At 42.1% G+C, this 16,260-nt stretch overlaps 1 protein-coding gene across 5 annotated transcripts in view; it reads left to right on the top strand.

The window, feature by feature from the left end:
• ntrk3b (neurotrophic tyrosine kinase, receptor, type 3b) overlaps positions 1-15,407 on the top strand; it is a 172,838-nt gene extending 157,431 nt beyond the window's left edge. For all 5 annotated transcript variants that reach the window (XM_084003337.1, XM_084003336.1, XM_084003335.1 and 2 more), the window contains 2 exons: positions 7,207-7,365; positions 12,542-15,407. In XM_084003337.1, coding sequence (XP_083859463.1) covers positions 7,207-7,365; positions 12,542-12,727 — 345 coding nt within the window. In that variant the 3' untranslated portion in view covers positions 12,728-15,407. The remainder of the gene's footprint in view (positions 1-7,206; positions 7,366-12,541) is intronic.
• Positions 15,408-16,260: the final 853 nt, after the last annotated feature.

Raw genomic sequence — 16,260 nt, 5'->3', positions numbered from 1 at the left:
CATTATTTATCAAGCACAAGCTCCTCAAAACTGTATGCGGCTTGCTGCTAATGAGTACACAGGCCATATTTATTACCGCTGCATGAAGGGGTAGAAAAAGATTGCTCTGTCTCTCCCCTTGTTTTTTCTTTTTAGCCTCGCTGTCCTGTCTTACATGATCACTATCTTATTGAGTAATAAATCTTGAGAAATGAAGGTGGTGCTATACTGTTGACCTCAGAGGAAGTCCGGATTAAGGGGGCTCAAGAAATGCTCCTTAGAGCAAGTTCAACGGTTTGGGAAATGTGCTTAGTCGCTTTCTTGACAAGAGTAAGATGTGAAGATTGATAGCACTCGTCTGTCTCCAGAGTCAAAGGGAAGCTGCTGCCAGCAGCCGGTTCCCCGAGTGGAGCATAAAGACTGGAAGAGGGAGGGAAACAGCCTCACTCAGTCTCAAGTCCTGAGTGATCTGCATGGCCCAAAAGTGCATTCAGGGCTAGCCCAGCTCCTCTATTGCTCGATGAACAGCGCATGATGTGGGTGCTGAGTAAGGGGCAAGGGGCATCGGGGTTGTATTAAGTCTCTTAATTACAGGCCCGGGGCTCTTGAACTGCCTGCCTGAGGAAATAAGCCTATCTGAGTCAGTGTCTCCTCTAAAAACTACGTCTTTTATCTGAGTTGCCTGCTTATTTTATTGTTGGTTTTTCTTTCATTTTGTATTGTAATTTAACAGCTGGGATCGGCTCCAGCCCCCCCGCGACCCTGAATACAGGATAAGCGGTAGACAATGGTTGGATGGATGGATTGTATTTTATATTCACATGTTTTTTTCTCAGTGAAGCTTTTTTGTCTATGAATACATTATATAATTATTATTATTTAATAATAACAGGTGTGTTTAGGTGCATTACATTAATTACAGTCAATCATCTCTCCCGTTAACGCCAGGTGTGCCTGCACCTGGCACATTTAAATGATGCATTCGGTAAATTGGAGACGCGATCAGCGGATCTGCTGGGGCTCAGAAATCCTAAGTGCTTCGGTGTGAAACTAAAAACAGTTGCATTGCGCTGTGCGACAGGGCCCACAGTCTTTTTTTACCCATGAAGAAGCCATTCCTACGTATCTGCTCTATTTAGAGAGCAGATACAAAGTCAGCAGCAACACTCAGGAGCCACCAATCTACACACTCTGGACAGCTAAATACCATAAAAAAGTGAATGTGAAATTGCGTGTATGGATGCATGCATGCATGCGTGTGTGTGTGTGTGTGTGTGTGTGTGTTTTGAAGAAGCCTTCAGAAACTTTCGCCACACACTGGCGTGCTGCAGCCAGAGCAGATACTACTTTATCTGCACTCGGCAGCAGCGCGGCAGGTAGAAACCTAATAGACATCATAGCCTCTAAAAGTGAACTTGTGTTCGCTGCTGTTTGAGCCGGGAGAGCCGAGATAGCAGTGTGGTTAGAGCAGGAGGAGAGAGTGTGTTTAGATGGTTATCGGGGCCCTTTAAAATGTCTGGGGCCTCCCAAGGCTCCCTGCAGGCCACGGAGCGCCCATCGAAGAGCCCAACTGGGCCAGTAATCTATCCCCCTGCCATGCTGCTGTGCTCTCCACGCCGTTAATCCAATCACTCCCCTGCCACGGTGGGACAGGCAGAGCACTAATCCAGTTTACACAGTAACAAAAAAAAAAAAGCCCCAGACTCATTCCTCACTCCCTGCAGAGCATTGCCAGCTTCTCGATGTGACATTGAGTGAGAAAGATGAGGATAATTACTGGGGCAATTATTTTATTTTTATTATGTGTTCAGCCGGGTGCCTTTTCCCCCCTTTCCACCATGTTCCAAGCTAATTGCCATGGCCTTGTGACAAAAACCCAAGGTGATAGCATGCAATCATTTGGGAAGCAGAGAGTCAGCCAGTTTTAATGCCCCTCGCCACAGCAGCAGCGGCTGAGTCATTAGTATGCATCTGATGAGGTTTAGCCTTGCGTGCAATGGGCTGGGTGGACCTCAGATAAGTCATTTAGACTAACAGGAACTTAATTAATTTTGTTTAATCTTTATAAAGCTCCACAGGGGGACCGATTGGTATACAGCCCCCTCACCGACTCCTCCACCTCACTCTCAGCCCACCCGGCTAGGCTTGACCTGGAGGTTTTACACAACGTGGGCGACTGGTCTCGGCATCGATATTGGCTTAATGTTATGTACTATACTAAAACGTGTCAGACTTAATGAGACCAGGTGGAGTGTACGTCAGTGTTAATCCGGCCGTTAGCTTACAGTGGGACTCCAGCAGAGGTTGAGGGTGGGAAAACGAAATTCAACTTACTCGAAACACTTCTCAAATTTAGGTTTTGCTGAATTAATATGTTGTCTGTGCAACCCCTGATGAAAATGAACAGCTTGGTTCACCTTCCAGGGTGGTGGTGGATCACTCTTGCTTATGTGTGGGACTCCTTACTTAGCCAGCTAGTGAGCTGGCAGGCAGGAGCTCCAAAAAATAGGAGGTAAAGGATGTTTCTGTCTTTGAAATGCATACGCCCGTGGGCAAGTTACAAAGCAGCAGAATTGTGACTGGAGGATCCAGGGGAAAAGGACACAAACGTGCTCTCTCCTCACATTACAAGCCTGAGATAGACTGAGATGCAGCTGAGCAGAGGACTTAACCCCTGGTGGGATTAGTAGAAGGTTGTGTCGGGTGGCTCTGAGCCACAAATGTGTGTTAATGTATGAATATGAAGCAGGATGGGGCTGAGAAAAGTGTGTGTGTGTGTGTTCAGCAAACCCTCTCTGGACATTAAGATAAATGTGAGGAAAAAAACACTCAACATAGCTACACTCAACATTCAAAAGCCAAAGTCCGGTGATTCTGACAGAAGTTTCAGGACTGTTTTTGAAGTCACATTGTAGTTTCACGTACAAGTCTGATCACTTGTCCCAAGAAAGTAAAGAGTTAAAGCCTGACTTCTGTGTTAAATGACTTGTTTGGATAGACACATTTTCAGTGAGGGAAGAATGATGCCCTCCATTAGTTTTGCTGAAACACTCCTGAGACCAAAATTTGGACATCCTGGAAGTTAATGGAGTGTGCTTTTGATTCACAGTCAGCATATAGGTGTTGTTGTCGAAAGCCGTATCTAATGGTCTTGTTGACCTCCAGGCCATGTGTACCAATGTCTATTAGTGTTAAATGTAAGAAAGGGGGTGGTGGTACGACTGCAGTAAAAAGCTCTCCACTACACAGTTATCGACTTCTTGAAGACACTCAAAAGGAGGTCACACTGAAGAGCTCCAAGGTCCAATATGGCACAAACTACCCACAACTATTCTGTAGATAACAACTTTGGAGGCCCCGCAAGCTTAGTTAACCATTCAGGATTCATGTCTTTAAGGCAATGTCTTGAGTTCTCTGATTTTAAAAATAACCTCTAAAAGTTTTTTTTTGTAGAGTAAACTAAACTTTCGGTGACCCTTGCCTCCTGCAACTCTCAGAAACTGTGAGACAACTATCATTATTACTACTATCATTGTTCGCTAACATTACCAATGCTCTGACCCTGTGATATTTTTCCACAACCCACGGATCAGGAGGTCGGGTCAAAAAGTGCAAAGCAGCGTTCCAAGCAAGTTACTAATTACTTACAGAAAGATTGCATACAGCCAGTAATGTAGTCTCTAAACCGGTCTCAAGATCATTTTTTAAGGTCTCGGTGTCTAGAAAATTGAAATATAATGAAAGTTCCTGTGCATTGTCTGATTTTGTTAACATAGTTACTGTGATTGGATGTAAAATGTTAATGGCTGTAACCCCCCCAGCCCGCCCACATGGGTTGTACAACATGGAGAAGAAGAGCTAATAACAGATGAGTGTTTGTTTGTATTTGTCTGCTCATAGAATCCTACACAAACAATCCCCCTCTACATTGCCTTTTGATTGATTCCACAAGAAATGTCTCGTACGTATACACACATATACAGTATTTATGGCAATAACAGAGGTGATGAAGAGGACTCATTTGTTTTCTGTGGGTGTTTTTATGGGAATGTCGATCTTATTCCAGATCAGTGTGAGGACTACCTGTGGTTTGCATGTTTCAAATTTTATTGCAAGTGCTTCATGCAGTCTGGGATTTGCACCAGTCTGGGATATGCCGGTCTGGGATTTGCACCGGTCTGGGATTTGCACCGGTCTGATATTTGCACCAGTCTGGGTTTGGACCGGTCTGGGATTTGCACTGGTCTGATATTTGCACCGGTCTGGGTTTGGACCGGTCTGGGATTTGCACCGGTCTGGTCTTGGTCATGGTTTGGTTTTGGTCTTGGTATAGGTGTGCTGTGGGTTCTGGTGGTAGATTAAAGTGTATGTTTGTGGGTCGGGTGGTGTGGATTGGTTGTCATAACTGGTCCGGTGGTGCATCACTGATCACTATCACAAGCTACTGGTCCTACCAGACCAAGTACGCTGTAGCAGCAAACCCTCTGAGTGTATCAGATTGGTCAATATTATTTATTAAAGAGTGAACATTTAATTTATAAAAGGAATAGTAGCTAACTGACGAGGCTAAGGTTAGCTTGCTAGCACAGTGCGACCCTTTACGAGAGGTACTGTAATGGGATAAGTGTAACACATCTGACCTGACACAAAATTAGAATCAAATCAGAGAATCAAAATATTGGCAGTTAGGTCTCCTTAAATTTTAATATGGAAGTCAGGTTACAGCTTGTTATGCTATGACCTTCTGTTTTCACTTTTGATTGCTTTTTGCAACCAATTTCCACATTAGAAGAAACATTCCTTGTGTTCTAATTGTGCAACATGATGTCATAGATCGTTTCTTTGAAATGAGACCTTCGAAAGGACTAACACATAAACTGAGTAATAAATGTACAAATACCTGGTGCCACCCGATCCGGCACTTCAGAGAAGGTTACAGGCTCGGCTGAAGGACAAGTAAAGGCAAACAAACAGGCCTCGCACTCAGCAGCTAAATTTGATGAAGTGCACAAACTAGAGGACGTTCTGTATAAATGCCCAGGAAGGAGCAGCCTTTTGGCAGAATGACAAATCTCATGTTTCTTTAAAACATCCGGAAGATTCATCTGCTACGTCAAGCTGACACGCAGAGATTGTGTTTGACTTTCAAAGGAAATGTGCGATGAGCGCACTACGGAACGGGGAGGTAATTAGTAAGACTTGAGTTGAGTTGAATTTTTTTTATCTATTTTTTTTAATGCCACACAATGCTCACAGCTGAAGGCACGCAGATGTTGGAGCTGGTAAATGGAGTTGGGAGAAGAGATTATTATAATGAAATGAATGTGATTGTCATGGTACAGAGCAGAGGAACGGTGTGAGGGTGAATGTAGCTACAGTAAGAGGTTGTCATAATGATGATTCACAGCTTATGTGTGACTGTGGATTTGATTTTGTTGTTGTTGTGGTTGTTGTCTTTAAGCACAGAAAATGTTAGATGGATGGACGGGTGAATGAATGGATGGGTGCTTGTGGTGATGGATGAATGATAGACGTGGGTCTGATATGCTGCAGGAGCACTTTCATTGACTTGGAGATAAAACCCTCAAAGGGGCTTAAAAATCCATCTTAATGTTATCTTGACAAAAATGTCAAGATAACAACAGAAACAGCCAAAACACTGAACCAGATAAGAAAATCTAAATGACAGGATTTATTTGAGTTTTTTATGGGGTTTTTTTTTTCAATCAAGGTATTTTAGCACGTTTTTTGTTTGTTTGTTTATGTTTTTGTCTGTCGGTGTTTACAGCTATGGATAGGAACAGGATCAATAAGTTGACAAGGAAGCCAGAATCTACCAGTGGCCTGAATCTTCATCACATAGCAAGGAACCAGAAACCACAGTTTACCTTCATAAGTTGTCATATGTTCACAATCAAATACATGTGGTAATGCTCTATTGCCCGTATATTAACTGTTTACTCAATAATTTCCTATAATATAGGAATACAGTCTAAACTTTTTTTACATTATTCAATTTGTATATGTCATCACTTCTATTTAATTTGTGTAACTCCTATTTACTTGATTTTTTAAGCTTAACCTTGAAACACACAAAAAACATGTACTGCTTGTTTTTTTCTCCGGATGCTTTCAACTGCATCTCATGGTCTTCCTCAGCAGGTGAAGTTTGCTCAGTGTTTATGGGAACACTTCCGTTCTCTACTTCATTCACGTGATAACAGGTGGTCCTATATGGTTACCGTGGTTACTTTAATGAGCCATTCACCTCTCCAGACAATCGGTTACGGCCTTTCGAGCCACTTCCCTTAGGATGGAAATCACATCAAATCATGGCACCGTGTTAATGACATCATCTGTCAACAGCACACTGCGACTCCTGAGCTCCACAATCATCACTGTAATTAAATACTGTCCGAGGAGTCTGAGCTGAAACCTGCAATATTTTGCCGCTCATTCCCTCATCAGTCTTGTCCAGCTCATTAAAGCACAGTCACCGACGTGAATGGGAAATAGATTCTAAAACAATGCCTGCTAATGGAGAGCAAGGATGATTAATGGATGATTGTTTAATCGATTAATACCCAGTCACATAGGATTTACAGCTTGGGATACTTTGCTTCATGTTTCGCTGATTTGACGACATTAAAGAGCTTACAGCTGACATCTCCTCTCCCTCAGCATGGCCACTGGCTTCATGCGAACCTTTTTATGTGATGCACATGTTTATATAGAGCTCACATCTGCAGCCATGTGAACTACCGAGAAGATCCATACGAGGTTGCATTCAGCAGTTCTCTGGTTGAAGCCGATTCATTTGAAAACACTGATTATGACGCGTCCAATTCCACTCTTTGAGACCGTGATCCGCTGCTTAATGCCAGTATTCTGCAGAGGAGGGATTGCAGATTGCTATTTTTCACCGAGAACAAAGGTGCGGTTTAATATCATAACCTAAAGAATTCCCCGTCCTGCCATTCAATACATATAGAGCAGGTGGCGGATAAGTCAGCACATTCCCTTATTGCATCAGTGTCAACATCCGAACGCACGGCAGACATTCATGAGATGTTAAGCCCGCCTGTATCAGTCATATGCAAGGACAGTTAATCCCCCCGACGCCTGGGACTCGTGTTGATGATTGAATTTTCTAATCTGTGTTTTAGCCACAACAATTTCATTTGCAAATGAATGTAATATTTGTCTTCTTTTTCCTCCCGTCCTCAGGTCGGTGGACATACCATGCTACCTATTCGCTGGATGCCCCCGGAGAGCATCATGTACAGGAAATTCTCCACGGAAAGCGACGTCTGGAGCTTCGGAGTCATCTTGTGGGAGATCTTTACCTATGGGAAGCAGCCTTGGTTTCAGCTGGGCAACAACGAGGTAATGAGAGCCCGGAGCGTTAATATAAACCTTCACAAGACATAGGTATCAAAGGCTGTCCTGAAGGCCTTTGTGCAGACATACAAAAAAGTTCCAGCTCTGGGTTTTTAAATGTTGAAGTCTAAAGGGGTTTATTTCAAATCACAGAAAAACCAGCAAGTTAATTGAGTTGGTTTTAAAGAAGGAACAGCTTGGCTTCCTCCACAGAGCTCACTAACAGCAGAGTCAAATGAACGCTGCCATCCTGGATCTTAATCTACTGCCTTTGCGTTGTTTCTTTTCTCTCCCCGAGACTAGCGCAGGCCCATCGAGGTGATAAATTGATGCCGACTTGTCATCAGACAAGATGCCGCATTACATAACACCCATGATTGCTTTGCATTCGCATTGGAGGCTCTGCTTTGAATCAATAAAATCCAATTAGGATTACTCTTGTAAAGCGAGCATATTGAGAAAATTAAATTGACCTAAAAGAATAACCTGCCACGCATTGCGCTTATATGTATTTCAATTGAAACATCAATATGTTCTTAATTTCTGTGTATCTTGAGCTGAGCGGTTTTTGAGACACTCTAAATGAAACACTCAGCTGATTAAACTACACTGCCCGAAACCTTATGACAGTGTAATGAGATGAGCGCAGCATAATGTCACGGGCAAAAAAAAAATGTAAATCGGTTTCTACATTGTAATTTTGTCTTCAGGTAGTGTTAGATTGGAATTTTGTACTTATTATTCAGTTATTCAGATTTCTCCAACACGTTACTCAATGATACATTACAGCAACAATTAGAAATGGGTACCAGTGACAATGATAGATGATCATACTGTGGGAACTTACTTTCAAACAGGCCTCATTCTCCACAGAGCTCCACCATTTTTACAAAAAAAAATTTTATTCAGAAAAAGAAATAGACGATACAAACTGCCACGCTTCCACACATTGTTCAAACCCGCAAAAAAGTTTATTTTCGAAGTCTAGACAGGATTGCAAAAGTTTCCAAACATACCAAATATGTCAGTCTGAACTTTGGAGAAATGTGTATAAAATAATGCACAAGGCATTTGATGGGATGCTGCAGCCATAAAAACAAAACCAAAAGAAAAACAAACCATGGGTTCTTGGGTTTGCTTGGTCTTACAAAAAGGAGCTGGAATAAGCTTTTACAGAATAAACAGAAGATACCGCCAGGCAGTGAGAAATGAAGCTACTCTCGATTAAATTAAAGGGGACATATACGTTAGCATTTTGCTGCGACACTGCTGCTAGCAGAAGTCAAGGGCGAACTAGTCTCCGAGCCTTTCTATTCAGCGGTGACCCGGCTGCCCGGCTCATCCTCCTCCAGCCTGCTCCACCTCCTTATCTGCCCACCCAAGCTGATTGTTAAGTTGGGGGACTGGAGTCGTGCTGCATCTATCACCAGCTCTATGACCACTGCTGGGATCTTAGACACAATATAATCCTTGTTTTCCCTTCCCCCCTTTTCTAGTCTGGTATTAAAAAGTCATCTGCTATCTAACAGCAGGGGAAGAATACACTGATCAAACAGCTGAAGTCAAAATAAGACAGAAAATTTAGCCCGACCCTACCCGAGCCCGTGCACGTTCTGTCCGAGCCCGGCCCGACACATTAACTGTAATTAAGAGCCCGAGCCCGATTTCAACCCGACAATTATTTTTAATGCATGCATAGGCTGTTGTTTGTGCATATGCGTGGGAAGTGGGGGTGCGGCTGCACCACTACTCAGCCACAAAAATATAAAAATAATTTTATAGGCTACGTTACGAACACAAGCGAACGAACACAAGCGCTTGATCAAAGGCCCGGCCCGATCCAGCCCGAGGGTAGTGGTGGGAAAGAAGCTAAACTCTAGTCTGACGGCCAATGCTTGAGACTTTAGAGCCCTGTAACAGCTACAGCTAACCGCTAACTGGGTGCTACAGTGATGTTGCTTCTTTAGGTCCAAGAGGTATCAGATGACAGGACAGTTCTGGGTCAGCTGATTGAGTTTCTGAAGGTACCTCTGCAACACATTCCTTAGGCTTATTTGACAAGACGTCACCACTGTAACTTCTGGTTCTGTTGATAATGTTACTTCATTCAGATCTTACACATTGCACCTTTAACCTTCGGTGAGGATTTCTGTTTTTAAACCATGGCCAAAGGCTGTGTCTGAAATCACTCACTAGTCACTATATAGTCAGTTTGCCATGTTGTGGTGCTGTCCGAATGTTTAGTCAGAATTATTATTATGTAGTGGACTCAAAGCGTCCCACAATTCATCTTCATCATTCACCGATGGTGACTAACAGAGCATTATTTACCATCATGCATTTTGGGGGAGACAGATACGTGATAATAATATATTTAATGTGAGTAGAGCATCATAACACGGACAGTCACAGTCCACATTGACAACAGCAGCGTATACCGCTCCTTCTTCTTACCTTTCACAATAAAATAAATAAATAACTGTAACTGCAGTGATGTAATTAACGGCGCAGAGAAACTGACCCGACCTTGTTTTTTTTCTTTTTGAAGATGAGCTCATCAGCTATGAAGTCCTCTATATAGAACTCCCTGGATAGTGAGTAGGACGTAGCGAGTGAGTGATTTTGTTTTACAACGTGGGCCTACATCGTCCCCCTCCTACTCCACAGGTGTTTTCACCTCCTCAGTGGGCGTTAACAAACATCACCGTCCTTTTTGGCCGTGTAGTTGTACCTGTCAACTGTTATGATTCTTATTAGCGCCGCGAGTTTGGTGACATCAGGTATTCCCAGCACACAGGTGAAATCAGCCGGGGTAAATGAGGACACCTGCGTGGGTGAACAGGGCTTTAAACTTGTAACTGGAAACATCTGTCAAATAAATGAAGTGGAGTAACATTTACAATAAAAACCTCTGGAATGTAGTGAAGTAGATAGAAGGAGCAAGTACCTAAAAAGTCCCGTGCTCGAGTAAATGCCCTACATTTCACAGATGGCTGCTGTGCAGTTACACCTTGCTGTTGCTTCCAGGTACGTCGGCAGCTGTTGGTTGACTTTGAAGATGCAAAGTTTATCCACCAGACATCCCTTATCACATGGTCGTATTAGATAGTGGACGGCTGCCTCACGTTGTCTCCATGAGCACAGTCCACACTGTCTGTGTGAGCAGCCAACGACTGCTGCGGATTTGTCTTTCATAACGTCCCCAATGTTTCGTTTAATTTCATTATAAATGTAATTCATATTTATCTTAAACAGAAAGCCATTAAGAAGCGTGTGCTCATTTGTAAATAATAATAACAATGCACAATTAAAAAGCTGGTACTCTATTAATTGACAGAGCCGTGCAAGCCACTGCAGTTTCCCAGAAGAATAATAAGCTTTGCAATCAGAATAAAGGACTTGAGTTAACAAATGAAGGGGATTTTGTCCACAGCTTTTATTCTGAAATGGAAATGGGAAGTGTTGAGTTAAAGATACATTATGACATGCTTTTTTTATGCCTGTGTTATATTCTAAAAACATAGGCATTGAAACTGCAGTGATGTTGATGGTAGGATGTCAATATACTGTCAAAATAAATTCTCACTGTCTATTGCAGTGGGGGAAAAAGGCAGGCTCATACAGGCAAAGTGACCCAGGTGTATGGAGATGTCACGATTATCCTGGCAAAAATGATGGCAACTCACAAAATAATCCCGATAATCATCCATATATACTTAAAACTCTTGTATGACCATTATATGATAATGTATTCCTGTATTTCTAAAAATCTTAATTTTACACTTCTCTTGCATGACAGCGAGCTAGAGAGCTCTTTCAAATAACTTGTGATGATATTCACAATTTTCTCAATAATGGAAAGTCAACTCTCACAAAAAAATCCCATCTGTAATTGTGAGGACAAAATGGGACCCGAGTTAGTCCCTTAAAGGGGAACTCCACCAATTTCGCACTGTAACGTTGGTTTGCAGGTCTTGGTGATACTAGTACACTACACGTGTAAAAGAAGTGGCATGCAAATGTAATGTCAGTGTAATGCAGGAAATACAGGGAGGCCTCTTAGCCAGCATTACATACATCCACAACCTTATTGGTAGCCAGTGAGGTTTCCACAGGATCACGCATGTAAATTAGCTGGATTCTCTGTCATTCAGGATTACTCCCAGGATCATTCTCCAACATCTGTTTGGCCGGATGTTGTTGCCATGACCACTGCAGCCTTATTACTGTCTGTTTGTAGTGTTTGTGATCTGGGAATTTATGCAAAGAAGCTCCATATGTCGTCGCTGGAATTGATGCTCCACTCCTCCAGTCTAAGTCTCAAGGCAGTCTGCCTGCCAGGCCTCTCATCCTTTAGTGACGAAACACGAGAAACAGCATGTGGAACAATAGAACAGCGTCAGTTGGCTGTCGTATTGTTTCAGGTTTTATTTAAACACAGATTAGGTTTTCCATGCATTCTTTCCAGAAATGAGACTTCAGATGGTAGTAAATTATTAAAAACTTTGTTCTGACACCATGTTGTTGTCCTGCTACTGTACTGCTTGCTAGAGCATGAAATTGCCCGACATGTGTTTTGTGGTAATTTGTGCCTTAATAACCAATTTCCGCACCTAAGTTCTGAGCGTAAAGAAATTGCACGTGGTGACAATATTACAATAGAAACTTTTTTTTTTTTTTTTTGCAGTCATTACCCACAAATAGACCACTATTCATCCTAGGAGGCTTTCATGACGTTCAGTTCATTTGGTCCGCGCCAAGAGAAAACAAATCACACATCCTTGATGTGAAAGCTGATTGACAGCGTTTAAACCGAACCAACAAGGTCAGGTGTGAAGCTGCCGTGGACAGGAATTCACACAAGAAATAAAACTTGTCACGACAGAAATAAATGATCTGGCTAATGACATCACAAGTCCGACAAAGAAATGATCAACTTCCTTCCTCGTGGGTATTCAGTATTGTTGTTATTTTATGCTGTGGCACAAAGATCTGGTTCCCCCTTTAATATTGGACACATTTAAGAGTGAATGCAGCCTCTTATTTCTTTCATCTCAGTTTCATTAGTTCAAACCTCAAAGGACTGTCTGCTCAGTGTCACCGGTTTCTCATTATGGCCAAACCAAAGCAATCAGTGAGTGAAAATCGTCCGTCTCACTCCACTGCCCTGTCTCCTCTGCAGGTTATTGAGTGCATAACCCAGGGTCGGGTTCTGGAGAGGCCACGGATTTGTCCTAAAGAGGTGTACGACATCATGCTGGGCTGCTGGCAGAGGGAACCGCAGCAGCGACTGAACATTAAGGATATGCAGAAGGTCCTGTTCGCCATGGGAAAAGCCACGCCGGTCTACCTGGACATCCTGGGCTAGCGGTGGCCCGGGCTGGACCGTTCTTCACCAGACGGACGGAACGACAGAGACGTACCGACAGAACGACCCACGCGAATCCAGGAATAACCAAACCAACCTACTCCACTGTCGAAAAAACACCACAATGTTTGGGAAGGACTTAAGTGCCTGCAACACTTTTGGATATAGTGGATAAAACATATTCAAAAAAACACGCACTTTTACATTTTGTTTACTAGCATATAAGATGTACAGGTTTGAAGAAGACTTTCTTTTTCCTCAAAACAACAAAAATACACGAAAACGGAGACAAAAAGGGAAGTGAAGTGGACTGGCAATAGGAAAATGGCCAGTTTGATTATATTATGGAGAGAACACATCAGAGTTAAAATCTATCCCGGGTTTGGTTTTATGGATATATATAGACATATTACATATATTTTATATTTATTTCCTTTTGTCAGGGTGTTGAAGGGTCTGCCATGTGTGTTGCTAAGGGCTCGGCCCTGTCTGAAGACGTCACCAACAAACTATTGGCAGGGAATTGATGATGGTAGCCTTACTTGCACTCTGATTGGCTGGCACTGAGCTTTTAATGGGAACTCTACTTCTGTGGAATAACACTGGATGGTTGAAAAAAAAAACATCTGTAGAGGACCTATCCAATCAGACCACCAACAACAAATCTATTTTAATTTAAAAAAAATACTGTACATATTGTAAAATTCTATGTGTCAAAATTATGTTAACTTATTTTTTCGGGTGTTATTTTGGTTTCCTTTTCTGACTGTGATCTGGTTGGCTAAAGTATAAAGCTATGGTATTTGTTTTCATCCTAACCTAGAGGCGATTCTCTTGGGAATTGCCTGTGTCATTGCTGGTAAAATGTCTTACGTGGTGACGGTCAGTGGCGGTGAATACAGTTTGAAAAGTCAGCTGACACCGAACCACAGAGACACTGGAGAATTGGGGGGGGGACGAGTCGGAGCCATCAACACGACACTTTCCCAAAGAGGTGACGAGGCCTCGTATCCACTTTCCAGTTCATTTGCTTTTGATGGCAAAGAAGAATGCGTCGATGGGTAATATCGTACACCACACCCCTCAAACCTCTACACGTGCTTCGAGAAACTATTCTGTCATTTTTAGGCATCTTGGTGTGAATCTGCTTTTCCGCTCTGAAGAAAACCTTTTTGTAACTGGAAGTAGAAATCATTCGTTGGCTGCAGGTGTGAGCCTCGCATGCACAACAAGAACATCGATAACTTAAAGAAACGATGAGACGTTGACTTCTAGCTGAGAGTTGGACGAGAAGTTAGACACCACTCTCACCCGTCAGATCAATATGAAGCAGGAGATGGTTAGCTTAGCTTAGCATAAATACTGGAAGCAGAGGGAAATAGGTAGCCTTACTCTATCCAAAGGTTACAAAATCCAACCCATCAACACGTCTAAAGCGCACATAAGCCCGTTAGCTTATGCTAAGCTATGGAAGTAGCTTCATATTTACTGTACAGACACAAGAGTGGTATTGATCTTCTCACCTAAAGGAGCATATTTCCCAAAATGTCAATTCCAAACATCGTAGGTTTATACCGTAGAGATCCGTCACTCCAGAAAGAAACACGGCGGCTTCTTCCACTCCATCGAAAAACATTTAGTTTGACCTTTTCCTGATTTCTTTTCCCATCAACTGCACACGACTCACAGTCACTCTGTTCATCCTCGCACTCGTGGCCTTTGCATGTTTCGCAATGATGAGGTTTCACACCTGTTTATTGCTTTGATTAAAAAACCTCTTCTGCTACAACCACCAGAGAGGAGCCACTGAAGCAGGTGGATACTTGTGTTAATTTATGGACAGTACATGAAAAACAATAATCACTGAAGTGGATCAGCTAACTGTGTGGTATTGCGCATATTTTTGATAATTACAGTATTTAATGAACTGGAAAACATGAAGAGTTTTGTTCCAAAATGACTCCCCTGAAAAACTAAACCTTGAAAACAAACAAAAAAAAGAATTAAACCAAATGAAACGACTTTTTGAGATTCGTTCGCGATTAAGTGCTCAAAATGAGTTCATGTTTCCAGAGTGGATTCTGTAGATTTCTCAACACACTGGATGATAAACCTCAGGCAACGGTTTTATTTTACGTCGTACGTATCTGGATATATAGCATTTTGGAGTGGAACTCTTCACATTATCCTGACATGAATCCTCACAGTATCACAGTGTTGTCTCTCTTCCCCTTGGGACTATGTAAATCATTAATGAGCATTCAGTTATTTGAAGTATTTTATATGAAAGGCAGGATCAAATCCAACGACTTACCCAAAGCATTGAGTTTTTGTGTATTCTCTCGTGGTAAAGATAAACGCTTAAAGACATTACGACACAGACCGTGAGCATTTGCAGGGTATTGTAATCCTTTCATGGTGAGTTGAATATTGTTTTAAAAGTTTTGTTTTTTGTTTCCTTTTCTTGGATGAACTAACTGAACACTTTTTGAAGCAAAGTTGGCATATGTACACATGTTACAGAATATAAAAATGTGGTATAACAACTGCAGTATATAACATACTGGTATTCCATGATAGATCTTTGTATTAATGTGACTCTCTTAAGAAAATGTCTTCAAACAATCAGACGATCTCCTTTTCCATTTTGTCCTGTCTTATAAAGATGTGTAAATTTGACAGAATCTCGTCTTCATCTAAATCTCTGAGACGGCCGGACGGCGTGGTGTTCGGTGTAAACTCTGTGTTATCTGCTGTTCGTCCGTCCGCTAGTGAAGTGACAGAAACGTGTCTTTAGGGGGCGGCTGTGGTTCAGGAGGTGGAGCAGGTCGTTTACAGTTCTAATCACAGTGCTGACGGTCGGATCCTTGGCTCCGTTTCACGTGTCAAAGTGTCCTTGATGGGCAGCTGTGTGCTGCAGTCAATATGTGTCACCGCCAGTTTCTTTTTGTTTTTCTCTATTTTATTGTGGTTAGTCGATCCTGAACACCAAAGTCATACGGTACACAAGCAGGGATGATGGTATCTCTGAAACAAGTCCATAAATCAGCTTAAAAAAATCTTCCAAAAAAAGACATTCCCATAACTTAAAGGTCTTACATTTTTTTTCGATTGCAAAAGTAATCATTCATCTATGCCTGTAAAGATAACAACAAAAGGAACTTCATAATAAAGAGTCACTAACATGTAAACAAATTTGCAGCCTGAAGCGACCAGACGCTGCTAAGTGTTGGAAAAAGGTTCTGTTTATCTGGTGAGGATGAATTAACTATACAGTATACATTTAATATTCTAACATGCTACAATCAAACACCAGTGAAAGATAAGGCAGTACAGTACAGTGCAAATACAACATCATCATTAAGGATCAGGTCTGTGTCAGGGTAACCAAATATGATTTTAAAGAGGACATGTTCTGTACTTGTTTGTCAGGTGACTAGAACATGTTCACATTCTTTAATGCCTTTAAATTTCCCATCCAAGATGTGCTGCAGCAGCTCTTCTCTCTCTAAAATGCTCCGTTTGACCTCCTG

The sequence above is a fragment of the Eutrigla gurnardus genome, assembly GCF_963514095.1.
Source record: "Eutrigla gurnardus genome assembly, chromosome: 1".
NCBI classification, from domain to species: Eukaryota; Metazoa; Chordata; class Actinopteri; order Perciformes; family Triglidae; genus Eutrigla; species Eutrigla gurnardus.
Note: the sequence above shows the minus strand (reverse complement) of the source record. Positions and strands in the feature narration are given on the sequence as shown.